Source organism: Gadus macrocephalus, chromosome 13 (genome assembly GCF_031168955.1).
Source record: "Gadus macrocephalus chromosome 13, ASM3116895v1".
In the NCBI taxonomy this organism is placed as follows: Eukaryota; Metazoa; Chordata; class Actinopteri; order Gadiformes; family Gadidae; genus Gadus; species Gadus macrocephalus.
In genome coordinates, this window is record NC_082394.1 from 8,634,220 (window position 1) to 8,656,010 (window position 21,791).

The window sequence follows — 21,791 nt, forward strand, 5'->3', positions numbered from 1 at the left end:
GTTGTGTTAACAAGGATTTCCAGACCTTAAAAGGGGTCGAAGGCCCAAAGGTTTGGAACCACTAAACTTTTACACCCCCTGCTAGGAAAGTATTTAATGAGATCATGAGCAGGGGAACATTTTATTCTGAACTCAATGGTTTAGTTCTAGATGCCTGAAATAGTTAAACTTTGTGTATGATTAGTAAAAAGTGGCGGCACACCGCATACATTAACTATTGGGACTGACTTTGCCAAGGGTCGTGTCAATTATTGCGTTATTAATATGTACTCGAATGCAGTGTAACAGGGTTGGTTGAAAACATTGAGTAAAATACGCGTTCCGTGGCAAAACCTCACCTACATTACAAATGAACTCAAAGCAATACAGGTAGTCACAGGTAGAATGAAGCCAGGATCTGACCGAAGATAACATTTGAATGGTAACGGCGTCATCAAATTGGACCAGAGGATGAAACACAATGAGACACAATGCAATGGCAACAAAGAACCCCAACCACTTCATTTGTAGGTATCCAAATCTCAAATCATCCCCCCGATAAACCCCCAAAAGAAAACACCTAAATTCACCGGTGCCTCCTAGAAAACCCTTAATACGGCCGTCGTAGGCTACACACTGCATCTGTCGCATAACACACAAGGACATAATAAATCCAGTAAACTGAACATCCGGGAAACGAAACATGATCTGCAAAGACGTGGAATGTTTCATTTTTTCCGCCCTTCAACCTCGTAATGATGGAGTAAAAAGCGACATGATTGGTGGATGCGGCAAAGGAGAAATGTAAAGCGCGAGTCCGTACGGCTCCGTGTGTTGCATTGATGTGCTGTGCTCGTCTGGGCTGCGCGTCTCCTCTCCTGTGACAGCGGCCAACGGGACGCGGTGCGATCCCTGGGTCGGAAAAGACGATTCTCCCATTCTCTCGTTCTGCGGTAAGAAAACCTCGACTAGATCACGCGCCATACGATCGCTATACGCTATCAACGTGAATAAGCAGGGGGAAAGTGCACACAATGGTGCTGGTCTGCGATGTGCCGCTAGCTCTCAGCCAAACGCAGAAAAGACACTCCTTTTGCTTGACAGCTGCGGGGCCAATGGAAATATGCATCGACCCAGCTGCGCTAAGCTGCAGCCAATGAACGATCCCAGAGCTGCGGGTCCAATGGTAGGTTAGGGTGCTGCAGCTCCACCGCTGCTAAACTTCCACCAAATAATAGCTGTTTGTATTTTGGCTGCTGCAGTGGCCATTTTAGGTAAGTCATGTCTTTTTAACTTTTGCGTTTCGGACCCGCCGTGTCTCCGTGGACATGTGTGTGTGGGACGTGGACAGTGTGGAAGTGTGGTAGTGGAGTGAATGAAGTCCTCCACGGAACGGGTAGCTGCTGGCTTTGTGGAGGATTTGAAGAAATTGCTCGGAGTTCCCCCCTCCTCCTCCCTCTCTCGCTCGCTCTCTCTCCCCTCCTCCTCCTCCACCCGTCTCCCACCGCCTCCTTCTAATTTTTTATGCATTTTTCTAAACTGTCATGGCGTATTTGTGTCCTTGGAAATAAATGCGGCTGAAAGCGCTAGTGTTTGGTGATAACCGGAGGATGACTCTCTGGTGAGCGGGGGGTCCGGTGTCCGGAGCAGGTGAGCAGTCGCCGGAGAGGGAAGGAGGTGATGTCCCTGAGAAGGACTTTAGAGGGTGTTCACACGTGGAAGGAGCGGAATATATAACACTGATGCAGTGACATTACACCGCTAGCAAAGCGGGCTAGCTCAGCAGCTAAGATTGCTAACGTGAAATAGGACACGCTGTGTCCTTTCTATGTCGGTTGTGTGTTATTTTATTTTGAGGCGCCGTTTTGCTGCTGGGAAAACAGTGGGAAGTTTGTTTTGCTCTGCAACTTGTGGCGATTGTATGGCTGAGTGTATCTGGGGCTAGCTGCATTAGCTGGGGTAGCCGTTACGACTGGCAGTCGTTATAAACCAACATGAAATCAAAGCTAGCTGATTAGCCTACTAGCTTACTGACACATTGCATAGGGGGACCATGCATGTGTTTGGCTGACACGCACACACACCTTGACCTGGCCAGGTGCAATAGCGCGCACGCGCCCGTGCCCCAGACAAAGGGCGCGCGTGCAGGTAACCAAATTGCAGCTCTGCTATTCTGGTTAAATGATAATGCACCAAACCAAGCGACTGCTTACAATATGAAAATAACATAATAGAAATTATAACGGTTACAACGTTTTGTCTCGTTATAGGCAGCTATGGAAAGTTGTTTGCTAGCAGCAGAAATGACTAATTCATTAGGCGAGTAAAGTGTTTCTAGCTTCGGTTTCCATGGAAATTAATACATAAAGTGGGTGACTTTAAACATATTTTGAAGAGGTACGGATGCTGTAGGATGTGTGTTTAAGTTGAGAGTTGGGGTCTTGGTTTTTCTTCACCAGTGGTTCACAACCTTTTAGTCGGGACAACAATTGGGATCCCCTGATATGCGTGTGGGTACCATTATATTGCTGACACAAGTTATTGATATTTGATGAACCATTTTAGCAAATAAGATGATCCATTTAATAATAAAACGTCTCAGAGACGTTTTGTGTATCTGACTGCGTAATAAACTATAGCCATGAGCAAATCCCTAATGTGTTGTAGAGCGATCTGATAATGTTCACTGGTACGTAGATATAACTGACATATGTGGTTTAGGTAAAAACAATCAGTGTGGAAGCAGATGCACAAAAGTTTGAAAAGCTCGTAATGGGGTCACGGCCGGGCTAAAAAAGTTTTGAACCACTGGTTCCCACTCTGATGATCTAGGGTGTTCAAACCGTCTAAAAACTTTTTTTCCCTTGTGGAAGGAACATCAGCGTTTGTCCGACCAATTAGACTTTGGTCGAACACGTGCATATCAAAGAACCAACCAATGGATCAACCGAGCAGAACTCTACGGCTGTAAAAGAACAACAAGAAAGACCATCTATTGTTTGGATGTAAAGTACACCAGACTTGCCTTCGGGACATACATCGGCCCTCTTTGTCTTGCTCATCCTCAAATCCTTGCCTGATGTGGGAGGGGTTTGCTGTACTTAGCACACAAAACTGGGTGTTGATGCGAGTGTGTGTGAGTGCACGTGGTGACTGCCAGATGTTTATCTCATTGACACTATTCTTAAGCTTTCACTATTTTATACCTCCTCATCCTGTAGCTGATGACTCATCTAAGTCATAGCGGTTGATTTCAAAGCACATCATGATTCTTTAGTCTTGACTCATTTAGCCGACACTTTCACTCAGAGCCACTCGCGGTGAATTCAGACGCAGGCCTTGAAGGAACAGGTAGCGGCCTCTCACTCAAGGAGGCCTACGGCTAGACTGTGTGGATGTTGGGATTCAAACCCAGAACCTTTCAGCTGAGAGTCAGACACTCTAAAGTCTAGACTATCCCGTCATGGGTTGCAGGGAAAACCAATACTAGAAAAATATTGCAATTGTTTCCTACGAGTTGCATCCATGTGAAACAGCGGGAACGTGTTTGTCTGTGTGTTTGTGCTGCGTCTCGTTTCCATTCCCTGGAGGCATAGCGGGCATGCCAAGCGTTTATTGTCCCTCATACGCACGCTAGCTTTCATGTGAGGATGAAAGGCGGGGCGGCAAGTTACGCTTTAACTGTGCGGACGTCGTAGTCTGAACGTATCGTTTTGCGGAATGTACGTATGCATGAAAGTATTGACTTGTCGTCTTTTTCTAGCTTCTTTCAACATTCCTCTCGAAGCAATGCCTTTCACTGCCACACCTGACAAACAAAACAAAAGCGTTGTAGCCAGTTACCTGTTTCTGTTATAATTTCTTTAAATTAAGAAGAACTTGCATATTTGTGGTAAAATAATAGAGTTTGCAAACTTACCTTAAAGGTTGGGTATGGAATTCGCTTTTTTGGCCATTTTTGCAAAATTACTTGAAATCCTTATCATAACCCCTTACAGCCACTGAGTTAGAAGTACTGACATGAAAATTAAACAAGTCAATCATCTGTGGAACGGGCAGGGCTCGAAAAACTCCAGCCAATGATTTCCAGAGCCACCGAGTTGCATTGGACAGTAAGTACGTCAATCAAACGGTCGTACTGCACTCCCCCGCGTGCAGTACTCGTGACCCAGAGCTCGTGACCCAGAGCAAGCTCCTGTTTGTTGTTATCCTGCGGTAGCTACTGGAACTAGTTAACCCACATTTGGACCTAGCAGTAGAAGACAATTTCCATGGCAGACAAGACGCCACCATCCCCATGTTGTTTTTTTAATGTTGCCATGTTGTGCCTGGCACGCCACCATCCCCATGTTTTTTTTTTAATGTTGCCATGTTGTGCCTGGCTCGCTCTTGTGCATCTGTGTTCGCGCTCGTGCATGATTGCGCGTCCAGGTACTTGGAATGGGTGGAGTCAGAGTCAGCGTTGAAGGAGAGGGGGTAGGACCATTTGAGTTGTGTATTTTCAAAATCTGCTGGCGTTTCGCAAATCCCATACCCAACCTTTAAGGAATCACAAACTCAAGTATAGGGGAACTGGGGAAGTCAGATTACTGCATACCATGTCAAAGCTTTAATAACACTGACCTTGATCTCAATGTTGACATTATATAAATGTACTCATTCATTGTCAAAACACACCTACATGTATGAAAAAAACCAACAAGCAAGAAAACCCTTAACAACACAAACCAACATTTCATTGAGCATGAAATTAATAACCATAAAATACATTAAATGTAAGGCTGCCCCTTCATTGTGATGGAGCTCAAAAGATTATTAGGCCGTACATGGCATTAGTGCATTAGAGTAGGGCGAACACAAATTACTCAATACACCTCCTAAGGTCTCCGGTATCCTGATGTTTAGGGGGTTTGCCGTAGTATAGTTTGGCATCAAAATAGGTGTTGTAGAAGTCATCATTTTGGTAACGTGACATGACTAATTCTGAATTCTAAAAAAGTCTTCTGGATATATATTTACGTGCCCCTGGCCGATATGACCTTCGTGAATAAGTGTGTGTGTGTATGTGTGTTAATCCTGAATGGTGTGTGTGATAACTGGGGTATGCTCTGTTGTTTCCACTGCTCATCCAGCAGCGTATTGGATGCCAGCCCGACGGTTGCAGATCTGTAGCTCCACCCCCTCAAGATGACCTGTTAGGAAAAATCAAGCTTTCCTGCAGAAGTAGCAGGAAATGATCTGGGTCCTAAAGCCAGTTGTTTTATAAAATAGCCTGGAAGTTTGCATACCTGCTACAGTCCGACCAGCTGTCTCTCAAATCTATCTGCTCTCTAAATGCTACCATCATCATTTATCACACTCTTCTGTCCAAAGCTACTTACATTGGAGCTGGTAGGGATTAGGGGATCTTACTCAAGGTTGTCTACAGGTAGGATATTGGAGATACAACCCTGGACCTTTTACCTGGGATCAGAACACCCTCAACACTAGACTACCCTGCCTCTCTCCTATGAAACCTAATGGAGTTCATAGTGCCTGCTGTGAACCATAGCTGATGCAAGCAGCAGTACAGAGCTGTTTGTCTGCCTTGTTCTCCTATCTCTTCCCCTGATGCCAGATATCAATCAGAATCAGAATCTCCTCCTCGAGTGGGGATGGGTACTGAAACCTGGTTATTAAATGGGCCCCGAATTCAACATTTTAAATACCATATCGGTAAGCTCAGATGATATCGTTTCTGCTCTCGGTACTGGGTAGAAATAACTAGTCGTTATCTTGCACATTTGATCTCGTATACGCCGTTTCCATTCCGCAACACGATTTTAACAATCGTCTATGTTTGTGTCTCTTCCCAATCCAAGAGGGATCTCTCTCGGAGCGCCTGTGTGTGAGGCCGGGGGCGGGGCAGCTCTATAGCGAGTCGCTTGCTACACACTGCAACACGGCAGCACGCAAACACAGATACGCACACAACAATGGCGAAAATAACTAAATGTTCAAAAATGCGGTTTCACTTCACCAAAGTTACCGCTGTGCTTGTGGCCTTAAGTGCAACAAATAACGTGAGCCCAGCCCAGCCACACACGGACTTAAAGGTGTGATATCATGCTTCGTCGACTTTTCCCTTTGCTGACTGTTATTTGCCGTATACATGTTTTACGACTGCTAAACTGGAAAAATCTAAGTCTGAGCCAGGGGGAGTATTCGCGGCCATAGCTAATGCCCCTCAATAGGTGCGTGTAACAGCTCGTTTGCGCTCAAACTTTACTTCTGTAATAGTGTGACTTCAGATTGTGCAGTTGGCGGCGCTGAAGTGCAGAAGTCAGACCTCCCGGCTACCCTCAATGTTAACTACTTCTCAGGGACATGAATTTGCCATCACATGAATTTGATCTGAAACAACCGGTTAATTTATTTATTGTTTTTAGCCTTACATTTATTAGCACAATTTACGACCCATTACATCTGTTGAAGGTGGATTTTAATTAATATTAATGTGTCATATATTTCATCCATTATATTCTCAGTAAAATCGATGACGCTTGGTCCAAAATCAAACAAAAGAACTGTTAAGAGTACCGTTAAAATCGTAACAATACCCGTCCCTAATCTCAAGATTTGCTTTGCGATGCTTGAAACCTTCCAAGTGGATATTTGGATAACCCTCCAGTCTGTTGGCTGGAGGGTTAACACAACGCTATCCTGACCCCCAAAAGTTATTTCAAATAATGGTGTGTGTGTGTGTGTGTGTGTGTGTGTGTGTGTGTGTGTGTGTGTGTGTGTGTGTGTGTGTGTGTCCAACGCATGAATAAGGAACCAATCAGCAACATACATAGAAGCAGATGTCCCCCCGGCAGTCATACATGACCACACTCCATACATAGTGTAGTGCTTATTATAGGTGCTGATAGAATTTAGAAAGGTATGTGTTTGTATGGTTTTTGAAAATGGCAAGGTTCAGAGATGGTTGTATAGTCTGTGAAACTAGTCTTACTCTCCAGAAACCATTATAAACTTAAAAGAGAGAGGGAGAGTGATCGGTTTTTGTCAGTGGTTAAGTTTTCAGAGGTCAGTTCTTGAGATTATTCCTCATTTGGCCGTCATAGTAATACTTGGTCTCTACTCATTGCTGACTCTATCCACAGCTAACGCATTAGTTTAGATTTCTCCCTCACAGGTTTCTCATCCGTTGTTTCACAAAGAGGTTTGACAAGCACACGAAGGGGCACAGGATGTCAAATCCCTTTTGATGTCATTTGATGTCATAGTTTTCACTGTAACTGTTGAACTTAATGTATATAAATTCGTCTACAAATTGAGTCAAATTTATTAAACATAAAATCTCCAACCCTTTTCCATCTTAATCTTTTTTTGTTTCAATTGTTTTGAATTCTCTTTGCACCACAATACTACTCAATTAATCAAATGCTCTTACTTCAATTATTGGATGGCTTACCTGTCTGTCTACCTACCCGATTGGCTACTAGGGGTGTAACGGTACACTGAAGTCATGGTTTGGTTCATACCTCGGTTCAGACATCACAGTTCGCTACGTGTTTGGAACAATGAAGGGAAAAGAAAAAACAAAAAAGCAGAAGGCAATTCTTTTTTTATTGTGCATGTCTCAGGTTGTACCACCTAGTGTCATACAGTTTCTCCCCTGAGCTAGCCTGAACTGTTTAATCTAAGATGTAAACCGTGAACAATAAGTACCCCACATCATCTTCAGACTCCATCCGTAACTTGTAAACAATATAAGACAATCACTTATAAAACTGAAAATGCAGCATGTTTTATTTATGAAAGTGCAAAGTACACAGAATTACAGCCACTACGAGCCAGTCCCCCAATGAGCTTTCCACAAACGTGCTGTTTTTTTAGAGGCGGGTCAAGGTGGAGGGTGGGGCTGTGGCCCTGAGCAGCTTGCGGCCACGATATCATGCGCTCGTGTTTACAGTGGATGTATCGCAATGGCGAGGTGCACACAGCTTTTGGACGTGTTCTGTTAATATTCTAGAACACTCCAGGTGCTCCAGCGGGAATCCTGGAGCTCCGACGATATCTAAATACATAGGGATGGGTCAGAATATTTGATTATTCGTTCCCGAGGGTCAATATCGATTTTTACCATTTGGGCCGCTAACATTTTTTCCCATTCAAATATAAAGTTTTTCACAAGCCTTTGTTTCCCTGGTAACACCTGAGGGTTTGACTAATACCTGGAACAATCATTACCTTCCCGTAAGGTTCTTATGCAACGGAAACGTTGTTTACTCATCCAGTAAATAGGACAGACCTTAGCTACGACGGCAACGGGAGGTATTCTAGTCCACTCAGCTATGAGCAAGAGAGCTAACGTTATGCATTGTACATATTTATAATTCAAGATTCGTCCCAGCCTTTATACAACAGATACTCTAGGGTCTATATAACCGCGTTGTCTGATTAGTTTAATAAATTTTTCACAATTTACCGGCTCTCGTTTTGAAGACCGAATCACCGCGCCATTCGTTTCAATGGGATTCGCGACGGCCTATACTTTCAACACAAAGTGTACATATTTATTGTTTGAAATTCGTCCCAGCCTTTACACCACTGATACTATAGGGTCTATAGCATATAACCGCGTTTTCTGGTTAGTTTAAGGCATTTTTCACAACAGACATTTTGACTCGAACTACTTTGCAGGTATTTTTTTTTTAATTTAAGATATTAAGTGATTTCTTGTCAATGATCCATGGCTGCCTTTGTGAATGTCGGCACTAGGGCTGCAACTAACGATTATTTTTATAATCGATTGATCGATCGATCCTTTTTTAGATTAATCGATGAATCGGATAAAAAAACATTTGTAATTGCCGCATCTTTATTCAAAAACTGAACATTACATCAAATTCACAGTGCAGACTGAAGTGTAAAAACACCAGGTTATTGCTCCAACGTCGCGGAACTATTAAAAGTCATATTAAATGATAAAAAAATAAAAAAACATAACTGGGATAACACAAAAACAACAATGTATGATATACATTTATATATACCCAGTATATCTCTGTGTAAATCCATGCACCGAACCGTGACGTCCGTACCGACTCGGTTCAATACAAATACATGTATCGTTCCACCCTACCTACATTCGCATTCTGTCCCTGCACTCATTGGTCTGCCTCGCCTTCCAAAAGGCGAGGCAGACCTCTTGCTTAATCTAGGGAGCTTTTCATGTGTTTAGGGGAGAGTCTTTGGAGTCTCGCCTGGACACTTTCAAATACTAGTGTAATCTGGATAGTCTCTCCGAATTGCCTACCCCACCTTTAAACGCTGGTCTACATTCCATTTTAAAAACCACACCTGTATATTAAGTAGGTGTATAGAATTGTCGTGTTTGCATTGGCATATGATTAATGTCCAATAATAGCCATGCAAGTCATTCGTTATCAAAGCCGTTGTGTATTTATGGTGTTCAGGTGGGGCTGTTTATATAAGCATTAGGGATGGGCATTTGAAGAAATTTTCTTGATCGAGCATCGCTAGAGTTATCGATCAATTATCGATTAATCATTAACTTTTTTCTATTTTTTTTCTAATGTTTTTATCAATTAAATCTTTATTCCAACAATAATGTATGGGCCAAAATTAATACAATACAGTTAACTTGAAGACCTACAACTGTTTAACAGTTTTAAAATAATAAATACAGGCATTATAGGTTATAGGCCTATGCGGCGCTCGTAAAGTCCGAACAATGCGCCTACAGGCGCTCTTAAAGGTTTGGAAACGATTCAACAAGACTAAATCTGTAGCCTATTCCAATTACAATAAGTAGCGAACTTATCGGACAACAATAATCAAACAAAGGCAGTAGGCTAAAAGTGGGCATTAAACTGTATAACTGTTATGAAAAAAAGGGGGGGGAAAAGGCCGACATATAATGCCTGCAGCCGGCGCGCGGAAAAGGCTCGCAACAAAAAGATGAGCCACCCATTTACAAACAATTGCATGAACTAGTCTATCTAAAAGCAATACCTTATTGAACATATATAAGGCTGGACTTGTTGCTAAAATATCACAGTTTTGGCAAAATGTAACGACTCCAAGAGGCACCAAGCGGAGCGAGAGTCAACACATTAAGAAAGAAAAGAGCGACTCACATACGGTGGTGACTGTCCCTACTGTCCATAGCATACAGTAACTCCAGCCTACATATTTTTGTTTAGGAATATAAGCATGTTAACATGCTCGGGGGTCAGACGCGAACGCAGCCTTGTAACTGTCAGTCCAGCAGCAGAAAACACCCGCTCTGACGGGACCGAAGTTGCGGGGAGAGGTATTGTCGCGCTAACTTTGACAGCCTGGGGAACCTTCTTCCATTCACTTTCCACCAGTCGTCAGGGTTATATTCAATTAAATGCTTCAAGACTCACAGTATGCAACACAACGTCCTTTTGATCGATAACAATATAAATTGATCGACGCATTTCTTAACGATCAATTATCGAGCATCGATTAATTATGCCCATCCCTAATAAGCATACTAACCCCTATCTGAACTTTAAACATCCAGCACCAGCAATGTCCTGATTGCTCATATTTGTCTTATTGTTGATAAGGTGTGATCTTCTGTTCACCACAGAAAATTTCTGGAGGGGGAAACCCTTCCCTCTATTTGTGAATGCCCCACACCATCACACACTGTCACTTTTGAGAAAAATCTAGTTTGAACGAATATCGAATATATTTGAATATCTACAAGTGCGGCTCTTTTTTTTATTCACAATTTTACCTGCAGTGGAGAACTCCTGTTCGGAGCGCACCGATGTGCCTGGTACAAACAGGTATTTGCACGTCAATGTTGAGAGAAGCAGGTATTTGTGGCAGCCTCTGGCTCTCCACCAATGCGGCGTGTTTGTTGTCTGCGAGGATGACTTGGGCTGGGGTAGAACTTTTCCGCTCAGGCTGGCCGCTCTGTGCATTATTCGTTTTCGAAACAGGATATACTATTATTCGCTTGATCAGCGCGCGTGCTACTGCGATGAGATGGCAAACAATAAAATAAAAACCCAATGGTCTAATCATAGACTTTAAAAAATGCGCTACACAACATGTCACTAATATCGAATAAAAAGTGACAACCCTAATATGCTTATATATTGACAAGAAAATTTGCTTGTACTTTTTTGAATTCGAAAAGCATTTGAAAATTCTTTTCGTTTGACCTGTCTCGGCCACAGTCAATGCACGCACTCTGTGAATGGTAAACTATGAAAATGGGCAACAGGCCTGATGATGACGGTGACACACGGATACCATCGACTGTTGAGGAGGAGAGAGCCTTTGGCTCCAGAATGGAAGATAATATCCCAGACGGGGCTCAACTTTACTGGTCACATTACTGATTTTCTGTTCACATTTCTCATTTTTTATTTATCCATTTTCCATCTAAATTGCTCTAAAATACACCTCTGCAACCGCTTCCTTATCTTTGCCATTCTACGCTCGGTCATTGGTGGCAGGTGGCGTTTCATCACTTGTTTTAGGAGGGTGTGTGAGTGTGTGTGTGGGAACCTCTTCTCCCTCACTAATGTTTAAAGGCCTTTTGATTATGTGACCGGGTCATGTGACTCTTTTCTCCTCCTATGTTCACAGATGCAGTGAAGGATAGACGATGAAGATACACAAAAAGGACAAGCAGCAGGTTTGTACACACACACACACACACACACACACACACACACACACACACACACACACACACACACACACACACACACACACACACACACACACACACACACACACACACACACACACACACCCCTCTATCTGTGTCATACGATTTACTCTCTTTGATAGTTAGTATTTCACGCTGGCCTTGTGATCAGAAACCTTCTCTCGAGCAGAAGAAGTGTCTTGTGATGTCAGAACACTGATACTCCAGCAGTTCTTGTTCTCTAACTGATTTTACATTAGTTCTAGAAGTCTGATACTCGATCAGCTCTGGAAGTGTGATACTCCGGCAGTTCTAGAACTGATGCTATATGTGCTGGTCTCTGAACTGTTGTTTTGAAACTGTGTCAAGCATCGTCCGTCTAAAAACTTGGGACTGTAGGATGTTCTGTTTTGGTCCACCCTGGTGTATCCACCAGCACTACCTTTATCTATCCCTATCGTCTGTTCTGCTCTTCTGCTGACCAAGAGGCCTCTGAGCTGGGTGTGGGTGTTATGGAGATTTTTCTGAGAGGCCATTAAAAAGTAGTAAATGTCATCTGACGAGGTATTAGATTTCCAACAAGGCCTATGAGATTTTAAATTTGTGTAATTTACGTGCATCTCCTATAATTACTAAAACTTGCATGGATTTAGTTTTATGTTGCGAGTAGGACCTGAGTGATATCAATGATGTCACGTGGTGTGTGTGCGCTGAAACATCTGGATATACCCGGCTGGCTTGCTGCCAAACCACTTGAGTTTGCTTCTGTTAGTTCAAAGTCATTTGATGAATGGGGAATGCAAATTTTTTTGAAGTTACCGTGAGACCGGTAGACACAGGCGTTTACATGGACACTTCTGATCCGATTAGAAGTGGAAGAACGGCTCAATCGGAATAAAAAATGATCATATATACGGCTCAATCGGAATACAATTCTCTGATCGGAATATAATTCCATGCGGAATAGAAGAGCTGGTGTAGTCCACTATAATCAAAATGTATAAACTTATTCCGATTGGTTTGGGGTGGGTGCGGCTAATTTTTTACTTAGAGAGATTGCATCAGCAGCTGCAGTATTTCGCGATTGGTCAGTCGGTACTTGTATGCATACTGAACTTGACCGCTGTCAAGGAAAGTGGATTTTTCTTTCTTAGCACTCCGTAAGTAGTCCGGTAACTTATCAACCCCAGCGTGTCTGGTTTCTAAGTGACGTTAACGTCTTTGGCAGACTATTTCTCTGCTGATCAACACTACGAATGGTAATTGTAAAATGACACACCGTGTGAAGATATTGTTTCGTTTTGGCAAGGTGCCGTGTAATAATGTATAGAACGTCGCCGGTCATCATCGAAAATAATACCCTTCAGGGCGAAGCAAGACACCTCCGCTTCGCATCACAGTCCGGTTTGCCCTGTCTGGGCTTATTTACCTGGTAATGACTGGCGTTCTGTACTACAACATTATCCCTTACATATATCATATAAGTCCAGACCAACCTAACGGTTGTGCGCGAGAGACATACGAACGTAAGCTCACCAATTTTGTAAATGCCATAGGCCTATATACAGTACAGTCGGATTGCATGATAGGAATAGATCTATTCTGATTAGAAATCTAATTGGATCAGAAGTGTCCATGTAAACGCGGCTAGTGTTGTGTGTAACGCGGTACTTTTTCATGTAAAACCACACTGTAATAACAATATTTAACGAGGTAATTATAACTTAATTTCAACACTGGACACAAAAACTCTCTCTCACTGGAACTCTCTGTCTATGTCTACTTTGTAACATATTGATTAAAAACTATGGACCGAGTACCGTTGGGACATCTTGATTCATCCAACTCCTATGGTCTCTCTCTCTCTCTCTTTCTCTTTCTCTTTCTCTCTTTCTCTCTCTCTCGTGTGCTGGTATTAAAAAAATATGGTGACGGTATTAAAAGGTAGTAAATTCTAATTAAGAATTTCTGTATAAACCCTGATATTGGAAAGGTTGGTTTCTCCTTTTTTCGAACCAGTACATTAATGTAAACGGCTCCTACTTTTCCATTTATACCTGAAATTCTAAATGCATAGAATTTGCAAGTTCACCTTTTTAAATTCACCAACAACTCAATAACAGACTCCTCTGAATTTGATAGATATTGAAACCTGTAGCACCATGGCTAATTCTCATCATCTGCTTGGTCTCCTTGCATAGCTGGCTAGCTGTGGGCATTAAGCCTGAAGCCAGTGCATGTAGCATATTTGATGTGCTAGGTTAGTAGCGTGTCAGTTCAGTGTGAAGCACTAGCGATATCCCAGAATTAGCATGAGCTAATTTTACAGCTGCAGTTAAAGATGTGTGTATTGTGTTGTTTGATAAAATGTGTGTGGTGTGCCAAGACAAAATAACACGGCAGATGATAAATTAATTGTTTACCTTTTCTTCACAATACCGTTTTTAAATAAAAGTATTGAAATATCAACTGCATGATTCTTTATTTTTCCATTACGTTAATAGGTATAATTTACTACAGCTAATTTTAATTTATTAAGCTATTGCTTAATCATACAATATAGCCTATACCTTGTCAAGCACTCTAAAGCAGATGGAATCAGACTTGCCAAAGAGAGGGAGAAGAAGGAATCCTTGTGAAAATAGGACTGCAATTACCTCTTGTCTGTTTTGCGTTGATGTCAATGCTTTGTCCAAAAGAATAAAGACTGTTGGAATTGGAGAGGGAGGGAGTGAGGGAGGGGTCCGGTAGGGGGAGTCCAGAAGGGGGGAGTATCTCCACTCATGCGGTGAATGACTCACTCATGAGATCACCAGGTGAACTCCTCACTGATGACATCACCAGGTGAACGCCTCATTGATGACATCAGCAGGCATAGCGTTGTGACTTCACCATATGCCAAACTGCGTCGTGGTGACATCACCAGGTGCAGACCTGGATTCTAGCATGCTGCTAGGTTGACCTAGTTATGGGGCAGAGAGTCTGCTGCTGGTGGCCCACTTACCCTCTATATTATCTGAATGGATGTCCGTATATAAACCTCAGAGAATTGTATTTTAATTATTTTTTAAGTTAGAGAGTAAGTAAAGAAATGTGCTATTAAGGAGCAGGTATAGGTTGGACCTTGGATACAGAGACGGGTCATTAAGGAGCAGGTAGGAGGTAGGCAATAAGAAGGGTTATTCAGAAGCAGTTAGGGGTTAGACAGTGAATGCAGAGATGGGTCATTCAGGAGCAGGTAGGGGTTAGACAAATAGGACATTAAGCAGCAGGTAGGGGTTGGACAGTGAATACAGAAACGGGTCATTAAGGAACGGGTCGCGGTTAGTCAAAACAGGCAGGAAACTAACGAGCACAAGAAGGTGCTAGACAGTATAGAGACGGGTCATTAAGGAGCAGGTAGTGGTTAGACAGTATAGAGACTGGTCATTAAGGAGCAGGTAGGGGTTAGACAGTATAGAGACTGGTCATTAAGGAGCAGGTAGGGGTTAGACTACGGAAAAGGGTAATTAAGGAGCAGGTAGGGTTAGATAGTACAGAAACTGGTCCTTTAGGAGCGGTTAGGGGGTAGAGAAATGTCCTTAAGGAGCCCGTAGGCATAGGGGTTTGACTACAGAAGGCTCATTATGGAGCAGGTAGGTCATTAAGGAGCAGTTTGGGGTTAGACTGTACAGAGATGGATCATTAAGGAGCAGGTAGGGGCTCGACTGAATACAGAGACGGATAATCAAGGACCAGTAGGGGTGGACGGTGGATGAACCATTCAAGTTATTGACATATGTAGAAATATAAAGATTGAGGTAGACAGGTGGATGAAGTAGAGCGTTACCTTGGTAACCATGTGTTTATGTCCACCTCCCCACAGCTTTGGCACAAAGAGCCTGTTTCCATGGCTACCGTCCTGGACTTCAAAAAAAAAAAAATGGTATACTGTGTGATCCACTAAGATGATATCGAACCTCTGAGTGTGGTCACATCTGGTTTAGCTACGCTTTGGCAACCCTGTACAAGGTGGACTCACTCTTTTGGTCTCTGAATTTCAGTGGCTAGCTCTCCATTCAATTTCACAATAGCTTTATTTGGATGGAAAATAAACATTGACAACTGCCAATGCAGTCAAAATATTTGGGGAAAATAAATGTCTAATTCTATAAAACATTTTAAAGTGCAGCAGAAAGAGGTGGTTCTCTATTTTGCCTTCTTTCCGTTTGATTCTGTCACTGTCTATACATATTTCTGTCTGTCAATTTCGCTCTATATATTAGAATTTCCGTTTGTCTCACTATATCTCTAGATATTTCTGTATTGAATATATATTTATTTATGTGTCTGTCCCTATCTATCTTTCTGTTTATCTTTCTGTTTGTCTCTGTCCTCCCTATCTATCCATCTATCTCTCTCTCTCTCTCTCTATATATATATATATATATATATATATATATATATATATATATATATATATATATATATATATATATATATATATATATATATATATATATATATATATATATATCTTTCTGTTTGTCTCTGTCACTATCTATCTATATATTTGTCACTTAAAGACAAAGGTGGCTATTGGGAACAAACACACACACACACACACACACACACGCACACTGTCTGTGTGTCTGGGAATCCAGGTGAACCACTGGGTAATAAGAGGTTTGTGGCTTTCCATTGTTGTCATATTTAATACACATGTTCCCTGTCTGCTGCAGTTTTTTATTCTGTTTTATTATGATATAAAGTTCATTATAATAAAATATTCTGTTCAAATTGTAGATAACATACCATACCACACCCTTACCCAATTTTATCCGATTGCATATCGGAAGTCTGATAACGAAAGCAAAGGCAGCATTTGGCTATAAGCACCTATTAATAGTCAGTCGTTGATATTATACTGTATATCAACTACATAAACATGGTAGTATGATGTTGGAGTTGATGCAATATAAACTGACCTAGCCATGGTTAATTTTAATGTTTGTTGGGAGTGTCCAACCATGGTTGATATACCAGTCTACCCAGTGGACTAACCCATCTATCCCTCATTAGTCTGGGTGGACACTCCCACTTGTGATGTCACTAATCAGTAGATTTTGAAAGGAATTTTAACGGTAAATCAACATCACTCCTGTTGATTTAATAGGGACCTAAAAAACCTTTTAACAAAGGTATTTGAGTATTTTAATGTTCGGTACTCTGTAGTTCTGTCCTTGAATCCCGCATCACCCCCTGATTCGATAACATAAAACATTACTTACTCTATGTCTGCACCGCCCCCCCTAATACGTTTGATTAATTACTGGGAATGACTTAATTAATAGCTTATGCACACAGCTAGCCTACTTAGCTGGCCCGCCAACGCTAGATGGATACAAAAGTAGGTCAGCTAACTTGACTGAGGTTAACTAAAATAGGTTGTTGTATAGCTACAGTAGGTGATCAGGTTAACTTCTCAGAAACCTATTTTGTCATTTTAAAGCTAACGTTTATTTTATTATCATATACACCCAGGCACACTTCAGGCAATCAGGTTTTGCGTCGCCGTGCTGGTTGCGTTGTCAACCTGTGCGTGCAGGCGCAATCGGAACTCCAGAGTGATTGGCGGCCAAATTTAGAAGCTTAATTACGAACCGCTGGGCTGCCATGGGAACCGTGGAAGCTTCCTACCGTGAAACACCAGCCCCGACGCTCGTATGCACCAAGGAAACCCATGGCTCAGAAATCAATGAGTTCTAAAGGCCAGCGCTGATCCTGGCTGGCGGAGAACAAAGACAGAGGATGTATAGTTTCATTGTCCGTATAGCGGCATACACGATCTATACCCCACAGGATGCACACATTCACACGCACGCAAACGCACATGCACACACATACAGCTGTGTACCTTGTTGTAGTGATTGCTAATATGTATCGTGAGACTTTTAGTTTGTTTACATTTATGATTCAGCTGCAATATGAAGGACTTGTTGATGGATTTTTAAAGCCAACAATGAAATCACGACCTCGACTGCAGTATTTCACATTGTGACATTGTGAAACGCTGTGCTTGTCTAGCACAGCACATGTCGACGAACTAGCTTGCTTTGGAATAGTTTGTGTTCAGCGTGCATGTGAGAAGACCAATTAATAATTAAAAAAAAAATATATATATATATACCGCATATATATAAAAAATGATTAATGTCTGCACGATAGTTTGCCCACATGTCTGACCCCAGCGTCACGGTGTGGTGAACAGTGGTGAATATTCATATCGGTGTGTGTTTTATGCACACCAGAACTTGTTATTCCTTCCCACCTCCGCACCTCGCCACCTCAGAGGCGAGGACGTGAATGTTCATCCTCATGATCATCATCCTCATCCATTAGGGCCCGCATCAACAATACACGGGTCCCCATGGTAACGAGGCATCTGTTTTATGCCCTTTATTATTATAACTACCAGTATTAGCAGTGCAATTTGCATGAACACCATAGAAGTTATTGACGATTCTGTATTGGGATAATAGAAGTCATTCTTTACACTGCATTAGTGCTATAGCTATCCATAGCGGTAGTTATTGGTACCCGTAACGTCCACAGGTGGAATAGGGATTGTATTTTCAAAGCTGTCTCTGCCATTTGGAAGGGCTGCAAAAGTACCAAAGATTGGTTGCATTGTTTGTTCTTTTTATAAATCCTTGTTTGATGCTCATTGGTTGTTTCAGCTCTTTGCACGTGATTGGTCTAGAACCAACGACCCGATTCCAGCTCATGAGAAGAGTCTGAATCTGACCGTGATGTTTTTAATAATATGCTACGGTGTATTATTAGTTTAGTCTAATTCTAATGTTCTACTCTAATGTTAACCAAAATAGAACATAATAATAATAAGCTAATTCTGGCAAACGTTCATGCCATGACTTTGTTAAATGTTAAGATCTAGAGAAATATTTCTGTAGTTCTGTTTCTCCCCTGCCCGTCCTGTAAGGGAGAAGGTTCAGGAATATCGACCTTTCCAATGTAATGTTAGTCACTTTTGTTTCGTGTCAAAATTGGCCACCAAGCTTTTGCGTAAAATATAACAGGAACCACAGAAGTTTTTTTTAGCCATTCAAATGACCAAATATTTGAATGACTAAAGATAGGATTTTGAAACAAGAGAATAAAACGCCAACATGTTGTCAAAATTCCCTCTCTCTACCTCTCCTCACCAGATGCATGGTGGCCTTTTGAAGCATACTCCTTCATCCTCCACTGCGGCAGCCTCCTCTTCCTCGGACCAAAACAGCAGCAACGCACAAACTACATTACCCACGATCCCGCGGGGCCAGCTGGTCCTGGGCCCCAAGGACCAGCTCCGCCTTCTCAACCCTGTGGGTGCCACAGCAACGACCAATCACATCACGGGCCATGCCTCCCGGCACTCCGGAGGAGGAAGAGGAAGTGATGAAGAGGATGGAGGTGGAGGAAGGGCCGGAGCCCGGGTGAAAAAAAAAAGAAAGAAAAAAGAGAAGCGAGAGAAGGAGAAAGCGGAGAAGGAGGAGAGGGAGAGCAGGAAACCAAAGAAACGACGGGAGGAGAAGGAGAGGGAGAAGGAGGTGGAGACGCCTCCTCCTCCCGGCAGGAGGTGGAAGGAAGGGAGGAAGGCGTCTCAGCGAGTGGAGCTGAAGCGGGCGGCGGAGAGGAAGGACCTCAGCCAGGTGCCCGTCAAGGTGCCCGCGAAGAGAGGGAGAAAGCCCAAGATTAAAATCATCCCTCCGGCCCCACCCCCAGGTATGACCGCACCACACCCATGTTTCATCTGTGCTCATATCGTCTGCCTGAAACCACCCTGCCACTTACTCTTTCATGACCCTTTGAACTGTGCTCTGTTACCACAGCAACGGATGCTGAGGCAGTCCCCATGCCCCTCCCCACCCTGGTGGTGAGCACCAAGGCGGGAGGACACCCCCGAATACAGACCTCCCTGGCCCAGGCCAAGGCCCAGAAACCCAGCCAACCCCCAGCCCACAAGCACCCCCCGGCACCCAGACAGACTCCAACACCCAAGCACTCCCCGGCCAACAAGCACGCCCCAGCAACCAGGCATCTCACGACACCCAGACAGGCGCCAGCACCCAAGCAGACCCCAGCATCGAAACACCCTGCAGCACCTAGAAACCCTCCAGCGCCTAAAAACCCTCCGGCGCCCAAGCAGAGGGGACGCAAGCCAAGGTAAGAGCATGACATGGTTTGACTCTGCCTGTGGCTGGCTGCCTGAATGTCTGACTGACAGAATGTCTTTGTGTGTGTGTGTGTGTGTGTGTGTGTGTGTGTGTGTGTGTGTGTGTGTGTGTGTGTGTGTGTGTGTGTGTGTGAGAGGGAGTCAGGGCTCTTGCTACTTGTTGGAGACTCAGTGTTAAAGAGAGGGGTAGGGGTGGAGAGATAGGGAGGTAGAGAGGGAGTTTCCAAAAAACTCCTGCTGTGTATTTTATTATTTTACTCCTGTTCGCTTTCCACTCTTCCAATTGTGTTGTTTTCTGTCCTCCTACTATAGCTGCATCACGCTTTCTGTCCTCTGCCTCTCTAAACCTTCTGATGATTTGGATGTAAAGTTAGAGAAAACTGGAGGTTCTGCGTTTGAGCCCCAATGTCTGGAGTCTCCCTGTAGGCATCCTAGCACAAGCCGTTCCCTAACCCCAACCTGCTCCTTAGAACCTGTCTCTTTAGAAATAAATCTGCTAAATGGCCAAAGTAAAGATTTTTACTTTGGGTAAATAGTAGGTAAAAAGTCTCATGAGCCATTGAGATGTTTCATATTAAAAACAGATCTGCGCTTGTCTTACTGCCATAATATACAACCAGAAATATCTTTAACTATAACTCCAGTCTGAAAGCAGGCAAGCAAGCTGTTTTGATCTATCAGGTCTTAATCAAACAATCTCTGAGATATGCTTAAACTATCTCTTACTTCAGTGTTTGAAGAAATACTCTCCAACTGTCGCTGAAAACCAAGTTTGAGACACAAAACAGCTGGTTGTTAGTTTACCTGTTGGGTGAATTACATGGATGAATATTTAAATGTGGTTATTAAAACCATTAATTAAGGATGTTTTGCGTCAGTCATCGGTTTGTTGTCTAATCACAGCACTGTTTTTGTATCAACATCCCTTATTTATCCTGACGTGATGTTCATTTTACACACTCAGCTCTTTCTGACGTTTTGATGTTTGTGTTGTAACAGTAATATTGGAAGTTCACTTGTACGTATCTTTAGTTAAATCTTAGATGTCAGTTATTCAATCAGTTATGTAAGGGATAATGTCCCACAGCATTGAGAAGAGCCGGGTAATAAATACTATTATTTTTTATTTATTTCTGCAGGTCATGTTAGGTACGATTTTCTTAGGGGTAGTCTAGTGCATCTGTAATTGCATTATTATTATTGGTTATCTTTGGTTATTTTGTGTGAGCTATAATAGCTTACAGTCTGTATTGTATGTAGTGTTTGCTAGCAGTTTTGATCTTTTTGTCTGATCCTGCTAATCAGGTCTCTTGGAAAAGATGTAGTGAGCTTATAAATGACGATTTGATAAAACATAGATTAGAGTTGGTTAGGAAGTTTTTGTTTTATAAGGTCATAGGTTAAGTTTGTGTTTTTGCTGTGTTTTATAGGGTCTTACGTGAAGTTATTTGTTTTCTGTTTTCTTTGGATCACATGGGAGTTTATCTATCGATGACGGGGCAAAACTAGTAGGTGACAGGAATTACCAAGACTTTTTTTGATGCCATAGACGCATTGTAAAATATGTGTCTCTTTACTGCTATTCCTCCATATTTGTATACATTTTTCTGTCATTTGATTGTCTTTTGTATCAAATATTCTCCAAAACATGGGACTTTTGTCATTAAAACATTTATTGTGTTCGCAAGACACTTTGTTAAGCCTTTGACACTTCTACTGCTAACGGTAAGGTTAAGGCTAATGACTCGGCCAAGGTCGTACTAACGATACAGCTGACCTCGCCCTAATAACTCAGTGAGGCTAACGCTAACAGAACAGCTGACATCATGCTAACGTTAATGACTAAGTGTGTGTGTTGTGCCCCCGATCTCCCAGAGATCCCGGCGT

General features: G+C 42.6%; 1 protein-coding gene across 5 annotated transcripts in view; it reads left to right on the forward strand.

The window, feature by feature from the left end:
* Window positions 1-606: 606 nt before the first annotated feature.
* Window positions 607-21,791, forward strand: part of chd6 (chromodomain helicase DNA binding protein 6) — a 54,866-nt gene continuing 33,681 nt past the window's right edge. For 3 of the 5 annotated variants that reach the window (XM_060068891.1, XM_060068895.1, XM_060068894.1), the window contains exons 1-5: window positions 1,285-1,629; window positions 11,623-11,671; window positions 18,895-19,453; window positions 19,561-19,894; window positions 21,780-21,791. The exon at window positions 21,780-21,791 is cut by the window's right edge and continues 142 nt beyond it. In XM_060068891.1, the coding sequence (XP_059924874.1) occupies window positions 11,642-11,671; window positions 18,895-19,453; window positions 19,561-19,894; window positions 21,780-21,791 (935 nt within the window). In that variant the 5' untranslated portion in view covers window positions 1,285-1,629; window positions 11,623-11,641. Of the gene's footprint in view, window positions 1,254-1,284; window positions 1,630-11,622; window positions 11,672-18,894; window positions 19,454-19,560; window positions 19,895-21,779 lie in introns of those variants that run through there. The other 2 variants (XM_060068892.1, XM_060068893.1) reach the window with 2 other exon arrangements.